The 21,280-nt window shown below is 52.8% G+C and overlaps 1 protein-coding gene across 4 annotated transcripts in view; it reads left to right on the top strand.

Annotated features, from left to right (window-relative positions):
• Window positions 1-8,507, top strand: part of CNTFR (ciliary neurotrophic factor receptor) — a 215,172-nt gene extending 206,665 nt beyond the window's left edge. For all 4 annotated transcript variants that reach the window (XM_054055156.1, XM_054055158.1, XM_054055157.1 and 1 more), the window contains 3 exons: window positions 4,326-4,506; window positions 6,304-6,448; window positions 7,338-8,507. In XM_054055156.1, the coding sequence (XP_053911131.1) occupies window positions 4,326-4,506; window positions 6,304-6,448; window position 7,338 (327 nt within the window). In that variant the 3' untranslated portion in view covers window positions 7,339-8,507. The remainder of the gene's footprint in view (window positions 1-4,325; window positions 4,507-6,303; window positions 6,449-7,337) is intronic.
• Window positions 8,508-21,280: the final 12,773 nt, after the last annotated feature.

The raw sequence follows: 21,280 nt of genomic DNA, 5'->3' as shown, positions 1-21,280 counted from the left end.
AGGAGGTGCAGAAAGCCTGGAGAGGTGAATGGCTTCCTTAACTCCAGCAGTGCCACCAGTCTGCGAGCAGGGACTGGGATAAGAGCACACATGGACTGTTGCTGTGGATAGCTTGTGTGGAGGCTTCAAGCCTCCAGCGCGTGTGCAGGGGGAACAAGCATGAATACGGGGGAAGCCAAGTGCCAAGAAATCCTCCCCTCCACCTGCCCTGGGTGTCTATGCCGATCCCATCAATGTGGCACAGGGTTTGTCCTCGTGCTCTGGGCTGTGGGTAGGCACCGGCCATCCCTCAGCAGTCCTGTTATATTTCCCAGTAAGATGATGGAGGTATGAACACACAGCAGGGAATGGAATCCCAGATCCCAGCCCACACTGTCCTCAGCAAGCTGTCAGCTGAATTACTGGGTTCAAGGGCTTTTTCATTTAGCTCTCTCCCTTTCTCTGTTTTTTTGCTTCTTTTCTTTTTTTTTTTTTTTTTTTTTTTGCAATGCTAATAGCTCTGCATTGCACTGGCTACTGATCCCTCATTAATCTGGGCAGCACTTCACAGCCAGCCCGAGTGACTTTTGGCAGGTCCACAAAGGCAGGCAGTGACACGCAAACCCCCCCAGCCAAAAAAATTACCATGCGCAGCCTTCCTCCAACTTTTGTCTCTGTGTGGCGGGGACGCGGATTAAGGAGTTTCTCCCTCTCCCTTTGATGCTGTGTGTCCATCCGTCCCCCCCCACGACCTCCCCAGCGTGTCAGCCCTCGCTCTCCGGGTCTGTGTCCAGTTGGACCCAGTCCCTACATGCTTTCCCATCTGCTGCTGCACTTTTGTGTGGAGCCAGGAGCACCCGCCCAGGGACTTTCTCACCCGCCATGGCAAATGCTGGATGTGTCCCCTGGCTGCCCAGCTCAGAAGTGCTGCTTGCAGACGTATATATGGGGAGAAATGCGTGCTGAAAGAGCAGCTTAGGGCAGCATTCTCCCAGAGCCTACAAGGAAGGTCCTCCAGGTCCTTCAGCCTTGGTTCTGGGGGAATATCACACCCCGGGCAAGGCACAGACTTGACTCCATTGTGCCTTTGATGGCCTGTCTGCAAGCACTCAGATGAAGGCTGATTGTGATGGGGGAGAGGCAGAATTTACTCCTAGGGGGAAGTGGTCAGCTGGGAGGGGTCTTTAGGCTGGAGAAAATACTCCGGAGGAAGCCTGGTCAGAACAGTGGGACCTGCTGTGTCACTTTTCTGCTTTCTGTGGGGCTCAGGGAGCAGCCAGGAGGGCTCAAGGTGTGCCAAAAACTCTAGAGAGACCCACACACCATACAGATAACATCACGTTCATTCCCTGCTTCCAAGGCACCTGTGTCCCAGCAGAGACCAAGCCAGCAGAAACAGGCTTGGAGAGGACTGGCAGCTCACCTAGTGAATTTTCTTTAATTGTCTTAGCAATTAATTGAGCTTGATCATTTCGGTATTGCGATCCAAACTGGTAGACACCACCAAACAGCTCTGGGCTGCTTCTCTGCAGGCAGGTCCCCACTGCGTGGCGTGCACGGCACTGCACATGCGTCGTGTCCCACTGTGCTCACAAACTTTACGCCTGTGAGTAGTGACTGAAGCCAGTGGGAGAGGTGTGAATCCCGTGGTCTGAGTGGCGGGGACATCCTCACTGTGCCACAAGGCTGCAGGGAGGTGCGCTGCTGAGTGTGGTAATTTGCACAGGCCAGGTGATGCACAACCTGCTGGATCTTCTGTCCTACCTAACCTGTTCCTGGGTGCCTGGGCTGTGAAAGTGTGTCCTTATATGAAGAAGGTGCAGAAGTTGTCTCCTCAACTCTCCTGGGTGCAGTAGTGGTTGCCAAAAGTGAGTCCCTTCTGAGGACCCTGACCAGCTCATGTTTCGGTCCTGGGCTTGAGGAGGGCTGCAGGTTGGTGGAAGTGGTGGGCTGGATCTCAGCCACAAACCCTGTGCATTGGAGAATGCACATCCTTGTCCTGCAGGAGGAATTGGCATTCTCCTTTTTCTTTTCCACATCCTCCCCGCTGCCCAGTTCCTACAGGATTTCTGTTTTCACCTATCCCATAAGTGAAATGGTCTAAAATCCTTTTTCTGCAGGACGAGCTGGCTGTGTCCAGCCCCCCTGCCAAGGTCCCGTGAGTTGCTAAATAGGACTGTCATAAGCCTGACCCTGTTATATGGACAAGAGACAGCATGTGCAACCCCTGGGCTGCCTCTCAGCCTCTTCAGTATGCTGGAAACTCAGGGAGACGCTGCATGGATCCCCACCTGGGCCACTGGGCTCATCCATCCCCCGTGCCAGGCTCCCTCCAGACAGCTTCTGACCTTGAACACCTGTGGCAGGCACCCCAAGTAGCTGCCTCCATGCCACCCATGGTGCAGTGGGAAGATGTTCGCAGGACAGTAGAGGTGGGCTCAGGCACCAGTTGTCCCAGTGCTTTGGCTGAGAGTGATATAGGGCTCGGGCATGTTTCATCTTGGCACAAGCCTTGCAGTGAAACCACAGCCTCCTCTGTTTGCTTTGCACCAGTGCCATGGGCATCAGCTTGGAGCCAGTGGTGTGAGGAGAAGCAGGACTCAGCCTGCCCCAAAATCTGTAATGGTGGGACATATGCATGCCTTTCTCTATGCAGGTTTGGTAGCAGCTTTGCACCCTGCAGGCAGCAGGAGGCCCTTTGCTCCCCACTGACTGGGAGAAGGGGACCGTCTGGGCCTGCCTCCAGATGTGGTCCAGATGTGGGGCTTCTGCAGGCTCAGGATGGGCGGTGTGAGCAGCTGGGAGTGCAGAGCCTGAGGGCCCTGCCTTGCTGGGTAACAGGCTGGATGCAGACCTGAGAGAGGGAATAGTTAAGGAATGGCTCCCACCTGGAGCAAGAAAACGAAAGTGCCCTCCCTCCATCATAGGGGTCCCCCAGAGTTGCTGTAAAAGACAAGGGCAGCTGCAGTTTGCCTGCCAGAGGGATTAAATCTGTGCTAAATTGTTGCATAGGCTGTGCTGCAGGGACTGGAAAAGGGCTGGGTCTTTCTCAGGGTGAGTTCCTGCTTTTCAGGTACCACTGCAAGCAGCAGGGTGATGAGATTAACCATGCTAGACACTGGCCAGGCCATCCTAAGTGTCCATGGTGTGCACATCATCCATACATGTGTAAAGCCATAGTGCCATGGCAGCCTGGACCCCGCAGGTGCTTTGGTCCAGGTGCTCCCGGGCACCCCAATGGTGCATGTTTTCTGTCTTTGGGCTTCAGGGTGTATTCAAGGACCAGGCAGAAGTTTCCCGGTGTGCATCAGTGCTTGCACATGAGCTATGTCAGACCTGCACCATCCCTCATCTCCCTAGAGTCTTTGTCTGAGAGAAGGTGATTTGGGTTGGCCAGAGCACAGGAGAAGGATGAAGGGTGCCTCTTGTCTCACCCATGCCACGCATTCTTCCACCACAGGCAGTGTGGTGGAAGAATGAAACTGGCAGTGTAGTAGTCCTCAGCCTCAGAGACTGGATGGAGGGCAATGTCACATGCAGCTTCTGTGGGATGCTCTGCCCTCATCCCCTCCGTGCCTCCAGGACCTTGAGGCCAAGCCCAGCTCCATCCCTGGAAGGTCACTTGGGTGCTGAGCCTACCTCCTCTGTCACTCGTGTGTGTTTGCTCACTGGTGGCCATGCAATTTAGGTGCATTTCTACCAAGCACCTGCATCTACCTGTGCTTAAGCCAAGCTCCAAGTAGAGCAGAGATCCCCAGAAAATGTGGACGTTAACCCATTGCCCCAGGAACCACATCGCCAGGAGGACGGCAGGACCTCCAGTAACCCAGGCAGGGTGAGAAGAGGACAGAGGGAATTTTTCTAGGAAAGACAACTGAACACAGCTTGATCCTTATCCAAGGGCCCAGTCATAGGGATGCAAGCCAAGCAGGCACAGGAGGAGGATGGCCAGAGGCATGCTGAGGGGCAAGCCTTCTTCAAGCACTGGTAATGATGACCAGAAAGCATATGTGCACAGGCAGCCACTGCCCTGGATATCCAGCTCCCAACTACCCTAAAGTGTCTGAATGGAAGCCATCCGCACATCCGCTAGTTTCTGGTGACCCCTAGAGGAAGTTGCTCCACTCCAACACCGAGCTTTTTCCATCAGGATAAGGTCTCACCAGACCTTTTGCTTATCTGCAGTCAGAGCATTTTCCCCCTGCATCCCTGTCCTGGGCTCACGCCTCTGTCCAACACCTCATATCACTTCTCAAAGTGCTGTATTATCGTCCTCTAGCTGAGTTAGCAGGCTGGTCATCTTACACCTCCTCTGACTGCCCTTCCCTCCCTGCTTCTACCTGCAGGTCGAGCTGTCAGATGGAACATCACACACCATCACGGATGCCTATGCTGGCAAGGAGTACATCATCCAGGTGGCAGCCAAAGACAACGACATCGGCACATGGAGTGACTGGAGCGTGGCCGTCCATGCTACCCCCTGGACGGAGGAGCCCAAGCATCTCACCACGGAGGCCCAGATTGCAGGTGAGAGCCTCCTGCCTCACATACAAAACCAGGCTGTGCCTGTAGCGTGGGGAGAACCCGAGTGTCCTGGCTGAGGGGTCCCTCTTTTCCAACTGCATGCAAGTGTGGTCCCCAGCCAAGGAGAACCCTAGGACCCTGAGTGGGGCTGCAGCCCTTTACCCTACACTTTGACCCCTCCCTGTGGTCGTGTTGGTGGTGAACCATGGCCCAAGAAGTGCTGATTCACCTGCAGCATTCTCCTTGCCAGGATGCTTGGGTTGTGACAACAAAGCTGGAGGTTTGTTATTGTATTATAATAATTGTTGTTATTATTATTGCCATTGTTGTTATTATTCCCTGGAGTGCTACACCCCTTCCATCCCTCCCTCTCCAGTCCTACCCACTCCTCACCTCTGACCCCGCACAATGGCTCGGAAGGATGCCAATTTGAAATAAAAGCCACAAAGTTAACAAGCCCTTGTTTCTAGGAAAGAGCTGGGACCGTGTCCAAATGGGTGTTATCAGCCCTCCATTTCCCAGAAGGGCTGGAGTGGACCCTATGCCAATTCCCCCAGCTGGCACCAGTGCTGGGGTGGGGGGAAGCATTGGTTTGCCGGCAGGCAGGCAGCAATCAGGCTTCTATGTCAGGGCTGTACATATGAGGTGGCCGGGTGTGGGGAGGGGGATGTGCTCACCTCCTCCACCCTCCAAGTGCTCACCTGGTGTGTGAGTTCAGACCCCAGCATGTGCATGCAAGTCGTGCTCTGCTGGAGCCCTGCACGATCCTCTGCAGGACCTGGTGATGCTCCCTGCATTGGGATGACAAAGGTGCAAGCCACCCTGCAGGCAGGTGGTGGTAACTCCTACAGGGAGACACCCCTCTTGCATAAACAGGACCCAGTAGAGCACCTTGAGGTTCATGCAGCACCTGGGGATTTGTAGCTTCTAATCCCCGGGAGAATGAAACCTTGGAAGGAGGGAAGGAACACCATGCTGTGTCATGGTATGGAGTTTGCTTCTCTACCCACCTGCTAAATGCAAATACCACTTGCAACAGCAGCTTCCTGCTCTCTGTGCAGGCACATGCATGTCCCTCACATACAAGTCCCTCACATGTGGGTCCCTGTGCATGCAGCTGGCTGCAGCCATGCAGAGCTGATGTAGGACACCCTGGCTCTGTGACTGAGCCTCACCATGACACCTTGGTGGGGTCTTAAAAATCCTGAGACAGACTCCCTGTGGCCCACAGCACCCTGTCTCATCTTGTCTCTCCAGGGGCACTCTGTGACCCTCTGATGTGACTGGATCTGCCTCAGCCTGAATGACCATGCCCTCCCTGCAATCCTGCAGCCCTCTGCAAGGACAGTCACCCCATATGGTCCCCTACAGAGGAGGACAGGCCCTGTGAGCCAGCCCAGCAGCCACGGCCACGTCTGGGAATGTTCTCTGGGTGCAGGTCGCTGTCTGCTGAGCACTTGTGGCTGCTTCATCATGACCTCTTAGCCAAAATTCCCCCAGAGCTAGTATAGAGCAGCTTGTTTGGTCAGGATGGGGCCAGGAGGGATGCCCAGCTCTGCCTGGTGTTGCAAGCATCTCTGCCCTAGGAACCATGTTAGAGTAGGGAGTCTCATGGACTATACTATCTCTTGGCTGATCATCTCAGCCACACAGCTCAGCTGTAGCCAGCCAGGGCAATGAGAGGGGCAATGTGGGGACAGGACTGAGCCATGTCCCCACTGGTGGGGCAAAGAGGCATCCATATGAGATGCATCCCAGGGCACCCTAGATCCCTTCACAATCCACTCTCTCTCCCTGCAGAGACAACAAGCGCTAGCACCTCTTCTTTCATGCCACCACCCACCACCAAGATCTGCGACAAGGGGGCCGTGGTGGGCAGCGGGGCTGTGGCAGTGTGTTGGACAGCTGGACTGGTCTTGGCTGCCTATGGTGTCCTCTTTATTTAGTGAGTATCCCCCAAAAGAGGGGCATGAGAGGTGGGGTTGTGAGTACTGGAAGGGAGCAGGAATGTGGGAACCCCGGGGCCCAGGAATGATTGGGGAGGAAATGCTCTAACCAGGCTCTGGGTGAAAGGCATTGAGAGCAAGCCATTTGGGGTGGGTTTTTTTTTTGAAGTTTTTTGTAAATGCACTGAATCTGCCGCTTTTCCAGATTGGGTGTTCTGGTGGAGATCTCAAAAATGTCTTTTCAAACATTTTCTAAAAAGCCTGCAAATGGGTTGGTCTTTGATGCCTTGTTCTCAGCAGCTCTTCACCTTCCCCACTGCTGATGTTTTAAGAGGCAGAGGAACTATCTGGACATCTAAGGCCTTTGCATAGTGATGGAAGCAAAGTAGCTCAAGATCGGGAAACTCAAACATGCATCTCAAAAATATGCTTGGTTTGGCTTGGAATGGAGCTGTCATCCTGGAGAGCTTAAAAATGCCCCATTGGTCCCAGGCCAGGGCTGCTATCTCATGGGTGTCCCCCTCATGCCCTTTCACTGTACCCATGCTGCCCAAAGGTTGGGGGATCAATCACTAGTGGCAGCAGCCACATGTGTCATTTTGCGAGATAAAGGACATTCCACTCATCCCCATGGGCTTGGCGTCTTTTGCTTCCCTCCAACTGTGTCATCTCCACATGTGACGTTTGTGGTGTCAGTTGGAGAGGCGACGGCACATAGAGAGGGGTGGATGGGCCTGGGAGAAGGAGGTGGAAGTGATGGTTTTGAGTTCTGAGAAGCGCTGAGTTTCCCCAAGAAAAAGGTCAAGTTCTGCTCAGCGTGTTGCTTCAGTGGCTAGGCACAGCCGAGCCCTGAGTGGGACTGGTGACCCCTCTCCTCCCCACTTGCAGATGCCCATCTGTCCGTCACAGCCCAGCGCAGACGCCTTCCCACCACCCACCACTGCCACCACTCCTACCCACCGCCCTTCTCCTGGGTTGAGTCTCTTATCTCTTCGATTTTGCACACGTTGAGGACGTATCACGCTTCTCATCATCACTTCGGAGGAGGACAGAGCTGCCACCGTCCCCTGGGGAGCCACAAAATCCCAGCCCAGAATGAGGAGATGCACTTGTTCCCCTATCCCCCATTTTTGTCCCCCTTTCCCCAGCAAGGTGAAGCGAGCCCGGGCACTGCGCCGCAGCCAAGGACCCCGCTCATACAGCTAACCCCCCCACGCCAAAGACGTGCCCGCCACCCCGCCGCCTACTCGGGTGACAGGGAGCATGACGGCGCACCGAGAAAAGGGGATATGAAAATGGGGGGGTGGTGAGGGGAAAGATGCTCCTAGCTGTGTAACCCCCCTATGGCAGAAGGGGTTCCCCCAAGGACCGGACTCGCTCCCCCAAGCTCTTGACCATGTGGCGAAGCTGGAGGGGTGCATGGGTGGGGGTCTTGGTCCTCTTCGAGGGGATGATGGACAGAAAAGCTGGTGGCTTTTCTAAGTGTGGTGGGAAGCAGGGAGCTGGCAGGGTTTTAAAGGAGGAAAAAAAATGGAAATGGAACACTGATGAACCCCCCTTACCCCTTGCCAAGCACCTGGGAGAGCTGCCCAACTGGTACCCCCCCGCAGCAGCCTGCAGGAGCCTTCGCCACCCCCATCCCCATCCCCACATCCCCCCTCAAACTTTTAACCATGTTGGATACAGGGAATCACCCCGATTGACGTCTTTGTCTCATTCTCCTCCAAAAGCAGAATAGCTCTGCTGTTGCCTTTAGAGCTGGAGCCCTGCAGACCTATGCCCCACTGTCCCCTGCTGTCCCTGCTGCCCCCATGCCTGCTCTGCTCTCCTCCCCAAGCCCTGTTTTGTAAAGACACCTTCTCTTGCCCCTGCCTGGACCCAAGCGCAGTATTTAATACCGTACGTCCTAGTATTCCCACTGTTGACATGCTGTATTTGAATTTTTTATAGATGTATATATATAAAAAAAAAAAGAATAAAAAAAAAGTAATAAAGGGGATAAAAAAAGCTCACATGGAGACAATGCACACACGCACACACATGCACCACGAGAAACGGTCTTCATTAAATGATCATTTCATGATGACTAGCAGCTCTGGGTGTTGTTTCCCCTCCAGTTGGAGTGGGTGGGTTTCGCTGCCAGCTCACGCGTGTGGTGCTACCTGTGATGGGGAGGATGTGGGGACTGCAGTGAGGCAAAGACACTCTGGAGCCTGCTCCAGGGCTTGAGCCTATAGCATCATCTCCACGGAGTGGCAGAGGGGGGGACGATCTGAAAACTGATGGTCAGGACGTCCCGAGAAGGTGCAAGGAGGATGCCCACCCCAAGAAACCCCTGGTGATGTAAAGGGCATAGTTGTCACCACTCCACGTAGCACATATGTTGTGATAGGATGGTGCCACATGTCCCTGTTCACGGGCCCTTGGGGATCCCAGGTAGCCCTGAGCTCTGGCAACACCCTGAAATGTCTCAGGGAGGCAGGAGGATGGAGACCTGCCCATGCGCCACTGCAGCCTGGAGATAGTAGTAGTCCAAATTAATGCACTTTCCTTGTCTAATTAATAATTTCACATTATGGAAATGTCAATGGTCCAGATGCTCTGAATTAATCTTGCATCAAGGCAGGGCTCACGTGGACCTGGCGTGGGGGCAACAGGTGCAGCAAAGCACGCTGTGTTGGGGTCTGGCCTCTCCCCATCTACTTTGCTTGTGAGTACCAACAGGAGCAGAGAAGTCATCAACTGCTGTTCATCTCAGGGGGAAAAAAAGTTTGGTTTTGACTGCCCAGTGCCTCAACAGTATCTCTCCAGCCAGGACATGAGTGGATGGATGGGTGGACAGATGGGTGGAAGGATGTTAATGGATGGATGGATGGATGGATGGATGGATGGATGGATGTGAAGTAGCCACAACCCTGACTCTGTAAAGCCTGAAGGCAGCAACAAACTGGTCACTAACTCCCACCAGCCACTTGCTATGTCTTTTGCCTCGTCAGGGCTTTCTTACAGGGGAACTCAGTCCCACACAGCACTGCCTCCAGCTTGACCATGCCAGCAGCAGTGCTGTCCCACGTGCTAGCTTGGTTCACTGGTTAATGTTCCATTACCAGACAACATGCCTCCCTCGTTTATTAATGTTTCATTAGTGTTAAAAACATCTGGTAATTAATTATGCACTAATTATGGATTCACAGCGCTAAAAGCCAGGGTAATCTACCATAGCAGATGGCTCTTTGGGGCAGGGGGAAGGGACAGCTCTTCGGGAGATGAAAATGTCAGGCCCAGCCCTTGCCTGGGGGAAGCATCCCAGACAGACAGGTTGCCTTCACCTCCTCCCAGATCTCCATGCATGGTCCAGAGGCACGCTGTCTCAGGTCATAAAGCAGAGGAAACTTGTCCTTCTCAAGATGTTTCAGGGACCAAGGGATGAGTGCTCCCACTTCCCAGGGCAGCTGTGTGAGAAGCTAACCAAAAGTGGTGTTTTTTACACACAGTCCCAGGCATCCTCAGGTATCTGGAGCAAGCACGCAGGCTGCCAGCTTCGGGATGCTGTTCGTCATCGTATCCACAGTGCCTGGCTGGATTAAGTGACAGTCCATAAAGCAAGAGGTGTTGTAAAAGCCCACTCGTGAAGTGCCCCAGTAATATTACATGCAGATGTGCAGAGATGTTTTGAAGTGTGGAAGGTCCCAGGGGAGCACCCCTGCCAAGCAGAAAATCCATCCACTTAGCAGTATAAATCCATACAGGAAGAAAGAGGGAATTACAGTGCTCAGAGAGACCTGTGCATCGCATAACCTGAAATCCAATACATCAGCCGGGTGCAACAGGTCCCTACATCTTACCAGCACATATGTGGCAGTAAATTCCACCTTAGGTGTTGTTTTCGGCTGTTGCTGATGTGAGAGCAGCCTTGCACTGAGCTCCCCAGGCTCTGCAAGAGGGATCAGAAGTGTGTCTGGAAAGCAGGAGCCGTTTCCTGGCCGCAAAGTCTCGTAGGAAGCAGAAAGCCCCCTTATTTGAGCAACGGGTTGAACAGTGGAGTGGGTCTGAATCACTGCATGTCCTGCATTCTTCCCTGAAGTGAACGCCAGCAGAGATCTCATCTTCCCCAGCCCAACAGTCAGAGAAGCTCTCTGCGCCCACAGCAGGCTCCTAGGAGCCCAGACACCCCAAGGGATAACAAACAACTAATTTGTCACAAATTAGGCTCACAGGAGTGAGTCCTTGGGCTTCGATGGGGCACCGGGCTTTGGTGGAGAAAGGAGCAGTGGGCATGGTGTTGTGCATTTCATCACTGGCAAAGCATTAGATGGTTCCAGGTGAGAGCAGGGAAGCAGAAAGGTGGGAAGGCAGGTTTGGCTGCCGAGAAAGCGTACCAACAGCTGCACAGCCAGACCCAAGAGTGAGAGCATCCTGCTGAGCCCGGTGGAAATGCCAGGGGGGACCCATCAAATCAGCTAGCAGTGGAGAGCCGCTGCTTATTTGCACAGGGGTAGATCTGATTCGCAAAGGGCAAACATCATCCTCCATCACAACAATAGGGAGAGGTGAGAGGTGGAGATGAGAGGAACAGGAGCTGGTGGAAAGGTCATCCCCAGGCTGAGAGCACTCCTGCAAGAGGTGAGGTTGGAAATAGAGTCAGCTTGACTTGGAGAAGCCCAGATTTCCCCACTCTTCATCCTGTAACGTTGTCAAGTCCAGCAAAATACAAGAGCCCATCCCAAACCACAAGGTATTGGTGCAGAAAATGTCTACATCTCCTATACATAGATGTACCACTGGATGCCCTTGGCATGTTATAGACTTCCTCTAGGATTTTCATACCTAGTGGAAGAGGAGGGAGGAAAGACTCCTGCATACTGCCAGTGGTGCAGGAACGAGCCAGGAGATCTGAGCAATTCAGCCACCACCACAGAGAGAAGATGGAGCTGCAGGTGGAGGTCAAAACACCCAGGGGCATCCCCACAATGCTGTAGGACAGAGGCTTGTAGCAGCAAGAGGTGACAGATGGTCACAGAAGACTGCAAAGGACAGTCTTGGACTGTGTTATTCCTTGGTGGCTCCAGATCAGGATTTGATGCCTCTCCAGAAGAGGCTGTCTGTTGTTTGAATATCTTCAAAGCAGTGATTTTCTTCTCCCTCATGTCCATCCTGAATGACTCTTTCTCTGCCATGATACTGAATCTCCAGTCCCCACAGCCCCTGAAGCCTCATGCCCTCCTTCCCCACCAGACCAGTGCTGACACCTCCTTACCCCTCAGCTGCACTAGGACCAGATGAGCAGGACCCGACATTGCCTCCCACAGTTCCCCACCGCCTCCCCAGCACTGTAACCTCCCTGCCCAGCTCCAGTCTGACCCAGTCCCCTGCCTGCTCTGGCCAGGCTGACCCGCATGGACCATCTGCTCACAGCAACACAAACCTCTGCATGCAGACATGGCAGCTGAGAGCAGCCCACCCAGCTCAGCTGCAGCGCACAGACCAGACCACACCAGCGTCCCCTAATAAGCAATTGACTCTTTTTTTCCTCCCTTTAAAGAAAAAGCCAAGCATTAATTTGGCTTCTGCCACTCTGTTTATCTAATAGCATTGCTGATTGATTGTCTTATTTATAACCCAGATCCGGTGTCTGGGCTGCTCATGGAGACAGGATGATTGATGGAAAGAAGGCAGCCAGAAAGGGACTTAATGGAGCCGTGTGGCTGAGCAGTGGAGTAGTGGCTCAGGCTTGAAATGAAAGCGTCTCCCAGAAGTCTGGGCTCCTCTTCTTTCCTGCACAGTTCCCAAGGAAACTGCAAAGTGCTGGGAGAGAGCAATGTGCCTCCTACATACTGCTAGGAGTGATCAGAGACTGTTCTTAGATCTCCTCTATCAGCCTGGAGGGGAACAGGCCAAGGGGACACAGCCAGCAGGGTCTTGGGCTGCTTCCCAAGAAGGTGTCATACAGGTTTCCCTACTCCAGGATAGAAGGGGTCGTTTGAAGATGTGAGACAGCTGTGCCTGCCCAGCCACCAGAGTGATGTCTGGATGCCTGTCCTGTAGGCTGGAAATCAAATCCTTACATAATCAGGTGATTCAGAGTGGAGCCTTTCCTGTGGGTGACAAAGTGCCATTGGGTTGGGGTCTTGCCATCCTGCAGGCTGGCAGCACCTTCCAGAGGTCTCAATTTTGTCCAAGGCTGGACTGGGACATTTCATCATTCCTATGGGAGGTTTCCCAGTTCCTCACATCCAGTGGACACAAACCCTAGCAGAGTCACTGAGCCACGTGTGAATTAGCCCATGGTGGCAGTCATTGCCATAAAGCAGATGGGATAGGAGACACAGTCTCAAAAGGTGGCATGCCATTAATCAGGGTCACCCTGGGGACACACGACAGCCTGGACTTGTCGCAAACCTCCAGCCTGCAAACTCACCCCAGAGCAGCCTGTCCCCTGGCCACGGGGCCAAGTTGTGGTCAGGAGATGCTGGCTGTCAACTCCAAGTCCTCAAGAAGGCAGTTAGCTTTGATCTGAGCCAGAACTAAATCCTCCTCTTGACCATAAAGATCAGTTTGGGAAGAAAAAAACAACATACTGATTCAGTCAAAATATTTAATTGCTCTTTAATGGTTTTCATTTCTTGTCTGATTTTAACAGATAATCTAATACAAGCCTAGAGGAAAGCCAAACACAGTTGTTTGATTATGAAAGGCCCCATCAGCCAGCTTTGACATAGTCAGATCCCACTCCATTCCCTGGATGTTTTTTCTCTCCTTCCTTTTTTTCTCCCACATCTGAAATTTAAGCAAAACCAAAGTGGCTTCGTGAACTTTGCCATTCCAGCAGACTAAATGAAAGCAACCAAGGGACAGGTCTCCTGGTACCAGTGCTGGGCATACCAGTGTTCCCACTGCCAGTGCCTGGCAAACTCTATGCAGTGCCTTATAGTAAAGATTTATTGCTTCTAGGAGAACTAAACTCCCTGGACCATTGGGCATAAGCCAGCTGATGTACAGTCCCTTTTGGGTCATCTGCCAGGGCTGGGGTGTCCTCAGCTGTGATGGTCCCCCACTCCGAGCATGGGTGGTGCTGAGGCTGCAAGGGGGAGGAGGGGACCAAAACAAGGGAATCCTTGCAGAATGTTAGGAGATGAAGAGGCCCCCAAGCAGCAGGAGCGGAAATGGCCTTTGATGTGGAAGCTGTCCTTTCGCAAATACAATGAGTTGCAAAGGAGTTTTATAAACATGGCTATTGTTGCTCCATCCCTTTGGTGGGAACAGATGGTCTGAGTGCTCTGTTTGGGGCCCCCTCCCCTTCCCTTACCCGCCGCCCCCATTAATAAAACCCCAGCAAGTCCAGCACTGCTAAGGTTTTCCCAAGGGGGATCAATAAATAAATGTAATAACAACAAAGGGGCCCACGCAGACGAGATTGGGTTACAAAGAGGCCTCAGCCCCCCCTCCTCCTTTCCGGGTGAGAGTCATCGCGCAGAGGCACTCCGGCCATTCAGGGAGAGGTTTCTCCATCCCCACCGTCTGTGGGAAGCAACTATAGCATCTTCCCACTGAAAAAGCCAGGCGCTTCATGGAAGTCTCCATCCCACAGTCAGGTATGGTAGTGTGTGACCTTGATGGACCCATAAAAGCCTTTGCCATGGGACATTGCTGGCATGTGGCTTCAAGCTCCTCACGGGCATCTCCTCCGTGTTCAGAAGCCAGCTAGGTGGCCCTGAGAACAGGCTTAACCACTGGCCCTGGGCATGCAGCAGGCAGACACCTTCTTCTTCTAAGATCTCCCAGCCAAGCAGTTGCTCCAGTAGGATCTCCCCAGCACATGGCACTTGGGAACAGGCATCTGGGTTTCCCCTTGGCTCACTTTCTGCCTCGCTCTGATATTAGACTCAGCAATTTTCTGACCAGCTGAAAAGCACTGGTGACTCTGACCTGCTCCTCAATGGCATGGTGAAGTTTTATGCAGGGATAGGAGCTAAGGTTTGCAGGAATTAAACGAGGGCAGAGCAATCTGTAGACAGGGCACACCTGTAGGCATGAATCAAATGCTCCTTATGAGGCTTCAGGGCAGGAGAGTAGCTTCCCTAGAAGGATCGGTGGGGTTTGATAGTGGGCATGGCGTCTCACCAGGTTCTGGGTGTTGGAGAAAGCATGTTCAAGCGCTCCATTGAGTGCATTCTCCTTTGAGGAAGGAGTAGACCAGCTCAACACAACTCACCAGAGACTTGTCTGCTGAGGAAGAGGCTGAGCCTGGAGCAACCGCATGGGCAGGGACCAGAGAGGACTTTGGTGATGTGCAGGAGTGTCTGAGCAGAAGGCTTGGTCCAGAGAGCCAACTTTGAGCCCTGCCACTGCATTCTTGCTCCAGGCAGGCTGCTAGCAGCCATTTTCTGGCCTCCTCCCCAGCTGCTCCCCACCGCTCAGAGGTGATGGGATGCCATTTTTATCTGCACAGGTCTCCTGCAGCTGGGGGTCAGCAGGACAAAATGTGTCTCACGCACGCACTTGCACGCACTGCCGCCTCCCCTCGAGCCGCCCTGGGAACCTTCTCCTCCCAACCCTTTGCTCATAAAAAACCTAAAACCCTCAATATCATCTCACATAAATGTGGATTTGAGGCCCTGTCAGTCACCAGACACGTCCCACAATCTGTGCTGGCTCCAGACAGCTGGAGGGGTTTGCTGGAGGACCAGAGTGACTTCACACTACCTCCCGCAGACCAGGGGTTACCCGAAGTGCTCGGTGTGGGGAGGGGAGCCGGGGGCTGCGAGTGCTCAGCTTCGTCTCCGCTCTGCAGCCACCACACCGTGCCCTGGACTCACCAGGGTGGATGTTGGTCTGGAGAACTGCCCCAGGCGTGGCTAGCAAAATGCGCCCAGGATGTGGAGACTGTCCCTGCGGGTGTGAGTGAGGCAGCTGGCCTGGGCTGCAGTGCCGATGAGGTTTATGAGGGCTGACTCCTTGCACTGAGCGCCTGGGGCAGGATAAATCCCACTCCGCCTTGGAGTGCAGGTGCATGAGGCTGCTGCAGAGAGAAAGGGACTACTGATGAATGGAGGGTCCGGCAAGGGGGATCGGGGGCCAGGCTCAAGCTGTGCACTACTTTGGGTCCATCCCTGCAGTGGGAATTGTTCCATCAGTTTGCTACAGAGCCCACTGCAATGCCTTGCAGGTGCTCTTGGCAGAGCTGACTGTGTGCAGCCTACCATGAAGATGCCCATGGGTGCAGAAAGGACTACACTCTACTGGCAGATGTGCCGCACGATGCCCAGAGGCTCATGTCCTTCTGGGAGACACCAGGTGACTGCTGTCATCCCCCAGTTACCACAAGTGTTTGGGTACCTGATCCATAGCTGGTAACTCACATTGAAGTCACCTGCGGTTTAAGTCACTTCAAGGACCTCCTTCCTAGCCACAATAATGAAGGACACAGGCAGGATCTGGAGACATCACTCATCCTCCTGCCATCCTAGTCCTATGGCACAAAAGAAACTGTGCCGGGTGCCTCAGGACATGGTGCTGGCCCTTCCCAACACCAGGAAATGATTGAGACCTACCCATGACAAGACACAACCCATGATCCTGCAAGCACCACTCCAGGCAGTGACTCTTGCTGGGATGGGGCTGTGGAGAGCATCGTGTGCAAGGCTGACAGGGAGCTTTGTAAAAGCAATAGGGATTTCAGCCCATAGGCCACCTCCCCGTATCATGTAGCACTGATCTGAATCTTTGCCTCAGGAGCCAAACAGGGGGTTGGGAGCCTTTCTCTGAATGAATGATAATCATTCTTTTTGGAAAAATAACACAAAGCAGGCAGCTGAACTTGAAGCTGGATAAATGTTCAGCACGGAGCACCTGGCTGAAGCCAAGTGGAAGGCTGGCTTTGGGTTCTTTGAAGTCAGTGCATCTTTATACCCTCAGTGCATTTGGGGCTCAAAGCCTTTGTGCGTGCTTTCTGCCAGTGCTCAAGTAACTTATAGCTGTGTGAGGCTGTCCAGAAATCTCCTCTGTGAGCCTCCAGCACCAACCCAGTCCAGCTGGCCAAATTGTGTTTGCCTCCCATAAACAGCTCCATAGGAGCACTGTGCAGCACAAACCACCCGAAAGCAAATGCTAACACTTGGTGTTCAAAGCACCTTAATGGATCCGCCGCATCCCTCAGATACACTGTCCCCTTGCTGCACGCCGCCTGCTCCGCTTGATGGGCAACCCATTGACTAAGAAATGTGTGCACCCTTTAATTACAGCAGAGTGAATCCATTTAGTGCTGTTTCGTTAGATAGCATGCCTATTCAAGGAGCTGGAGCAGTACTTACTCAGCTCAGCAGCCCAAGTCTCTGGATTTTCAGGCCTTTAATATTCACTCTGATCTGTTCATAAGTTATTCATAGGGAGTGGGAAATGCCTCACAAGAGAACTCACTCCAAATGGCGATTGCTTCTGAGGCATCTTGCAATCTGCTTGCACAGGGAAAGGAGGGGAAAGTAATAAATAAATTATTGTTTACAAATTATTTACTTGTCTCCACTAATTTCCACGCTGTTTACCTGGCAGCAGTCTGAAGTCAGGAACAATTAGAAAAGACTTTCTCCTGGCTTATCAGTGGCTGGAAGTTGTGTGCCTAGGGGGAAGAAAGCTAATGCAGCGGAAGAGGAAGAACGAGCTAGTTTTGGCTGCCAAAATTTGCCATTAAGTGCAGTCTCACTTAATCTTCACACTCCAGAAGGGATCGTCATGGACAAGGTCTCAGCGTAACATGAACAGGTAGCTCCTCTAGCCAACTCTGCTCAGCCGTCTGGCTCCCTCCTGTCCTGGCAGATGATGACCTGCCTCCAATGCATCCCATTTTACAAGACATTTGGGCAGGCAGCCAGCAGCCCCCAGGCACAGCATACTGTGATGCTTGTCCCCAAAATCTGCCAACGGGTAACAGCAGCAGCACAGGGCTGTCTTTTCTGTCTCAGCACACCAAGGTGCATAGCGTCAAGTTCAGGATCATCAAGGCTTGCTGGGGTTCATAAAATACTCAAGAACAATGTGAGCTGCATAAGATGAACAGACCTTGCTAGGAGTCCCCTCCCTGCTTCCTAGGAGCCAGGACTTTGTGGGAAAGACTAGGAGAAGATTTTGACTGTGAACTGTCATCAGAATCAGATGGGATGGGAAGGTTAACCTGTTTTGGCAGCAACAGTCTTGTGTCTGTGAACGAGGGAAAGATGATGCTCGTGGCTCATGGCTTGTTGTCCCAAAAAGCAAATGGAATCTGCACCAGGACAAAGTCCCCCAGCAGACAATGGCTATCTGTGGCAGGCAGCAGAGTGAGACTATCCACCCACAGCGTAGAGGGATGAAGAGCAAGAAAGTTAATGTGTAGATGTCCTTACGGGAAGCAAAAGACAATCTGGCAAAGTCAGGAGAGTGGGACAGCCTAGGAGCATATTAATCCCAGGTGGCCTGATGTGTCTTGCAGATCTCCCTATGCCTCACTCCCCTCCTCTTGCTCAAGGGTTTATGAATTCCGTCAGGCTGGGCATTTAGATCTTGTATCATTCCAGGCTGGTCCTGGAGTATCCTGGGGAAATATGGCTCTGGAAGGAGATAGAAGATGGCTATAGGGTGGGAGGAGATGCACACACTGGGAAATGCCTACTGAAGCTTGAAATTTAACTGCCACAAACAGCTGGCAAAGCTCATGTGAGGACTCAGGGTTTGGATAATGGACTTAACCAGTATGTGATGAATTCACAATGCAGGAGACAGAGTGACATGGTGTATAAGAGAATGATTAGGTGCACAGAGAGGGCAGGTGGAAGTCAGATTATCCAGCCACAGCCTGATGGACAGATAGACACCACTAGTCAGCACGAAAAAAAGAAGACATACAAGATGGACAGGCTCATGCCAACAAGACCCACAAGAGACACTTCAGCAGTGCTCACATCTGCCTGTGCCATGACCATACCTGGGGACACGTAACGATGTCCAAGCTGTCAGGCTGCAGGTGGCTGGGTAGGGCTGTAGGTACATGCAGGATGAAGAGGGACTTTGGAATACTCAGTCTAGCTCCATGGTCTCACCTGTAACATGGAGAGACGAAACTGGTTTTACACTGTGGAACTCGTTTGGGACCCTACCTCCTTTATTACATTCCCTGGTCTTAGCCATCGCTCCCTTCCACCACTGTTCACATGCCCTAAGCTGCTGGGCACTGACCCTGCTCCCTGTAGTCTTCCAGCTCATCACTCCCTGTAAGCAGCCTATAAATCATCCTTGTACAAGCAGGTCCCTTGGCCTTGGAGAAAAGGAATTTATACCCCTGGCTCGGCTGTCAGAGAGACCTCCAGTTGCCAGGAGTGATCAGTGTGTCTTCAATTCATGGTGAGGGGTGTGGGTCTTCCAATGAAGGCTCCCTTGCCTACTTGCAAGCCTAGTCATCAGTGCATGCTTGCACCCAGGCCATGGAAACTGCCTAGGGAAAATTCCCCAGCATGTGTTAATTGCTGTGGTCCTTCATGAGTGCATGCAGCTGGGTGCTCCTGTCAGGGCACAGAGAGGCAGGAGGGGACTGCAAGAAGGAGCTGCAAGGTGGGAGCCCCTCACTTCATCTGCATGGTGAGGACTTCCCATCTTCTTGAAGAGTCCTTCATCATCCAGACCAGCATACAGCAGGTAGATGATTCAATATAGAATCATAGAATCGCTAGTTTGGAAAAGGCCTTCAAGATCATCAAGCCCAGCTGCATTCGAGGTGCAGCCTCACCAGTGCCACACACAGGGACAGAATCCCTTCCCTGGTCCTGCTATAGCCACACACACATGCCAAGATGCTATTGGCCTTCTTGGCCACTCGGGCACACTGCTGGCTCATGTTCAGTCAGCTGTCAATGAACACCCCCAGGTCCTTCTCTGCCGGGCAGCTTTCCAGCCACTCTTCTCCAAGCCTGTAGCACTGCACAGGGTGATTGTGTCCCAAGTGCAGGACTCGGCACTTGGCCTTGTTGAACATCATCCGGTTGGTCTCAGCCCATCTTTCCAGCCTGTTCAAATCCCTCTGTAGAACCTCCTCAAGCAGATTGACACTTCCATCTAGCTTAGTGTCATCTGCAAACTTACTAAGGGTACACGCAGTCCCTTCATCCAGGTCATTGATAGATATTAAACAGAATTGCTCTAAGTCTCACCAGTAAACCCATCGTGGATGCTGGCAGAAACATGTGAAACATATCCACATCCACATCTCTGGATAGGCAGCCTCTCTTGTAACTGGTCTAAGGAAATGGTGCAGCCAGAAGCAAGAGGGAAGAAAGACATGGAAATGCCTGCAGTACTCTGGCCAGCACGTGGATCCATTGGGGAGAGATTCGCAGCTGGTTGAGCTGGCTGGGAGCTGGCAGCAGTTCACTCATTTACACCAGTCTGCTGATCTCCCTTCACAACCCCCCAAAGCCTGACTCTCTGGTGTGAGATGAACACTGAGCAAATACCTCCTTTTCCCTGCCACAATAACCCTCTTTAACTTTTCAACTTATCACCTGCATAGAGGTTTATAAAATTTTCAAGCTAATGGCGTCTCCAGTAATGATACTGCAGATGTACAAGCTGCATCCTGGGATAAATAAATGATAGGAGGCAAAGTAAATTGCAATAGGAAGGACAAGAGCTGCAGGATGTAAACAGATGGCTTCGTTGTGCACCACAGCTTGGTCTCAATGCACGTTATGTTCCCAGGGCTGGCCCTTTTCTGGTGGCCCTGAAGACCACCTGGGCACACCTGAGGCTGCAGATCCCTAGAGCAGCAGCAAGTGCTGTGGCCAGTGAGGGACTCCACAGGTGCTGCTGTGAGGCTGGGCACCACAGTGGCAGACTGTGGGTCATTGTGGGAGATTTGTCTTCCTTCTGCGGCTCCTTCTCATGCAGGAGGACACTCACAGCCTCCTGGACCTGGCTGGACACTTGGCAGCTTTCTTGAGCAGATCTGTGGGTGCAGTTTCATTTGCTGCCAAATCTCTCCCAGCAAACCCTTTTTTGTCTTCCTCTGTCCCTGCACACATGCAGAGGTAGTTCCCAGAGCAGGGTGCTTTATCTTACTCCTCTGCCCCGTGGCATGAGACACTCAGGTGCAGGCCAATGATATATGTGGGGCTGTGCAGCAGGAGCACACTTGTGCCCTGGTAATCTGTCAAGGGCAGTGATCACAGCTCAGCTCAAGTGCTCCTTCACAACCTGGTCGAGGTCCAACAGTGCTGCATTTCTCCAGCTTTAGCTCCAGCACACTTGGCGCATTCAGTGGGGTGACAGGACACGGCTGGAGTGTCTCTGTCTCAGCCAGAGGACAGGATCACAGGAGCAGCTGCAATCCCCAGCTCTGTTATGCTGCACATCCCCTGGGTGCACCCTCTGTGTTGCTGCTGACTGCTTCTGTGTCATCTTCCCCTGCACACTGGTTTACAACCCAAAAAAACCTCATCCTGAGACAGGTAACTGCTGCCAAGGCATGTTCAGGGCTCTTCAAACACTGCTGCAGTCATGGCCTCAAATATTTACTGGCCTGAGCTGACCCTCACTACAGGACTGGGTTCTCAGCCATGTGCCCAAGTCATTGTGCTGCCTCTGAAGTTGTTGCTGCAGGAGCTCAGCCTTGGTGACACTTGAGGGACACAGCATGAGCCACAGGTGGCAGACAAGCCAGAGAAATGCAGACAGTCAGCCCCTAAATCACTTCCTTCCCTCAGCTTTCTCGTGAGTAACATGGTCCTCTGGCCCACGGCACATTCTATGGAGCCCACCCCTGCCACAGGGACTCCAGCGAGGCTGATGAATAATGGGTGCTTCGCTCC

Source organism: Cuculus canorus, chromosome Z, assembly GCF_017976375.1.
Source record: "Cuculus canorus isolate bCucCan1 chromosome Z, bCucCan1.pri, whole genome shotgun sequence".
Lineage (NCBI taxonomy): Eukaryota > Metazoa > Chordata > Aves > Cuculiformes > Cuculidae > Cuculus > Cuculus canorus.
The sequence above is the reverse complement of the archived record's forward strand: the minus strand, read 5'-3'. Positions and strand labels throughout refer to the sequence as shown.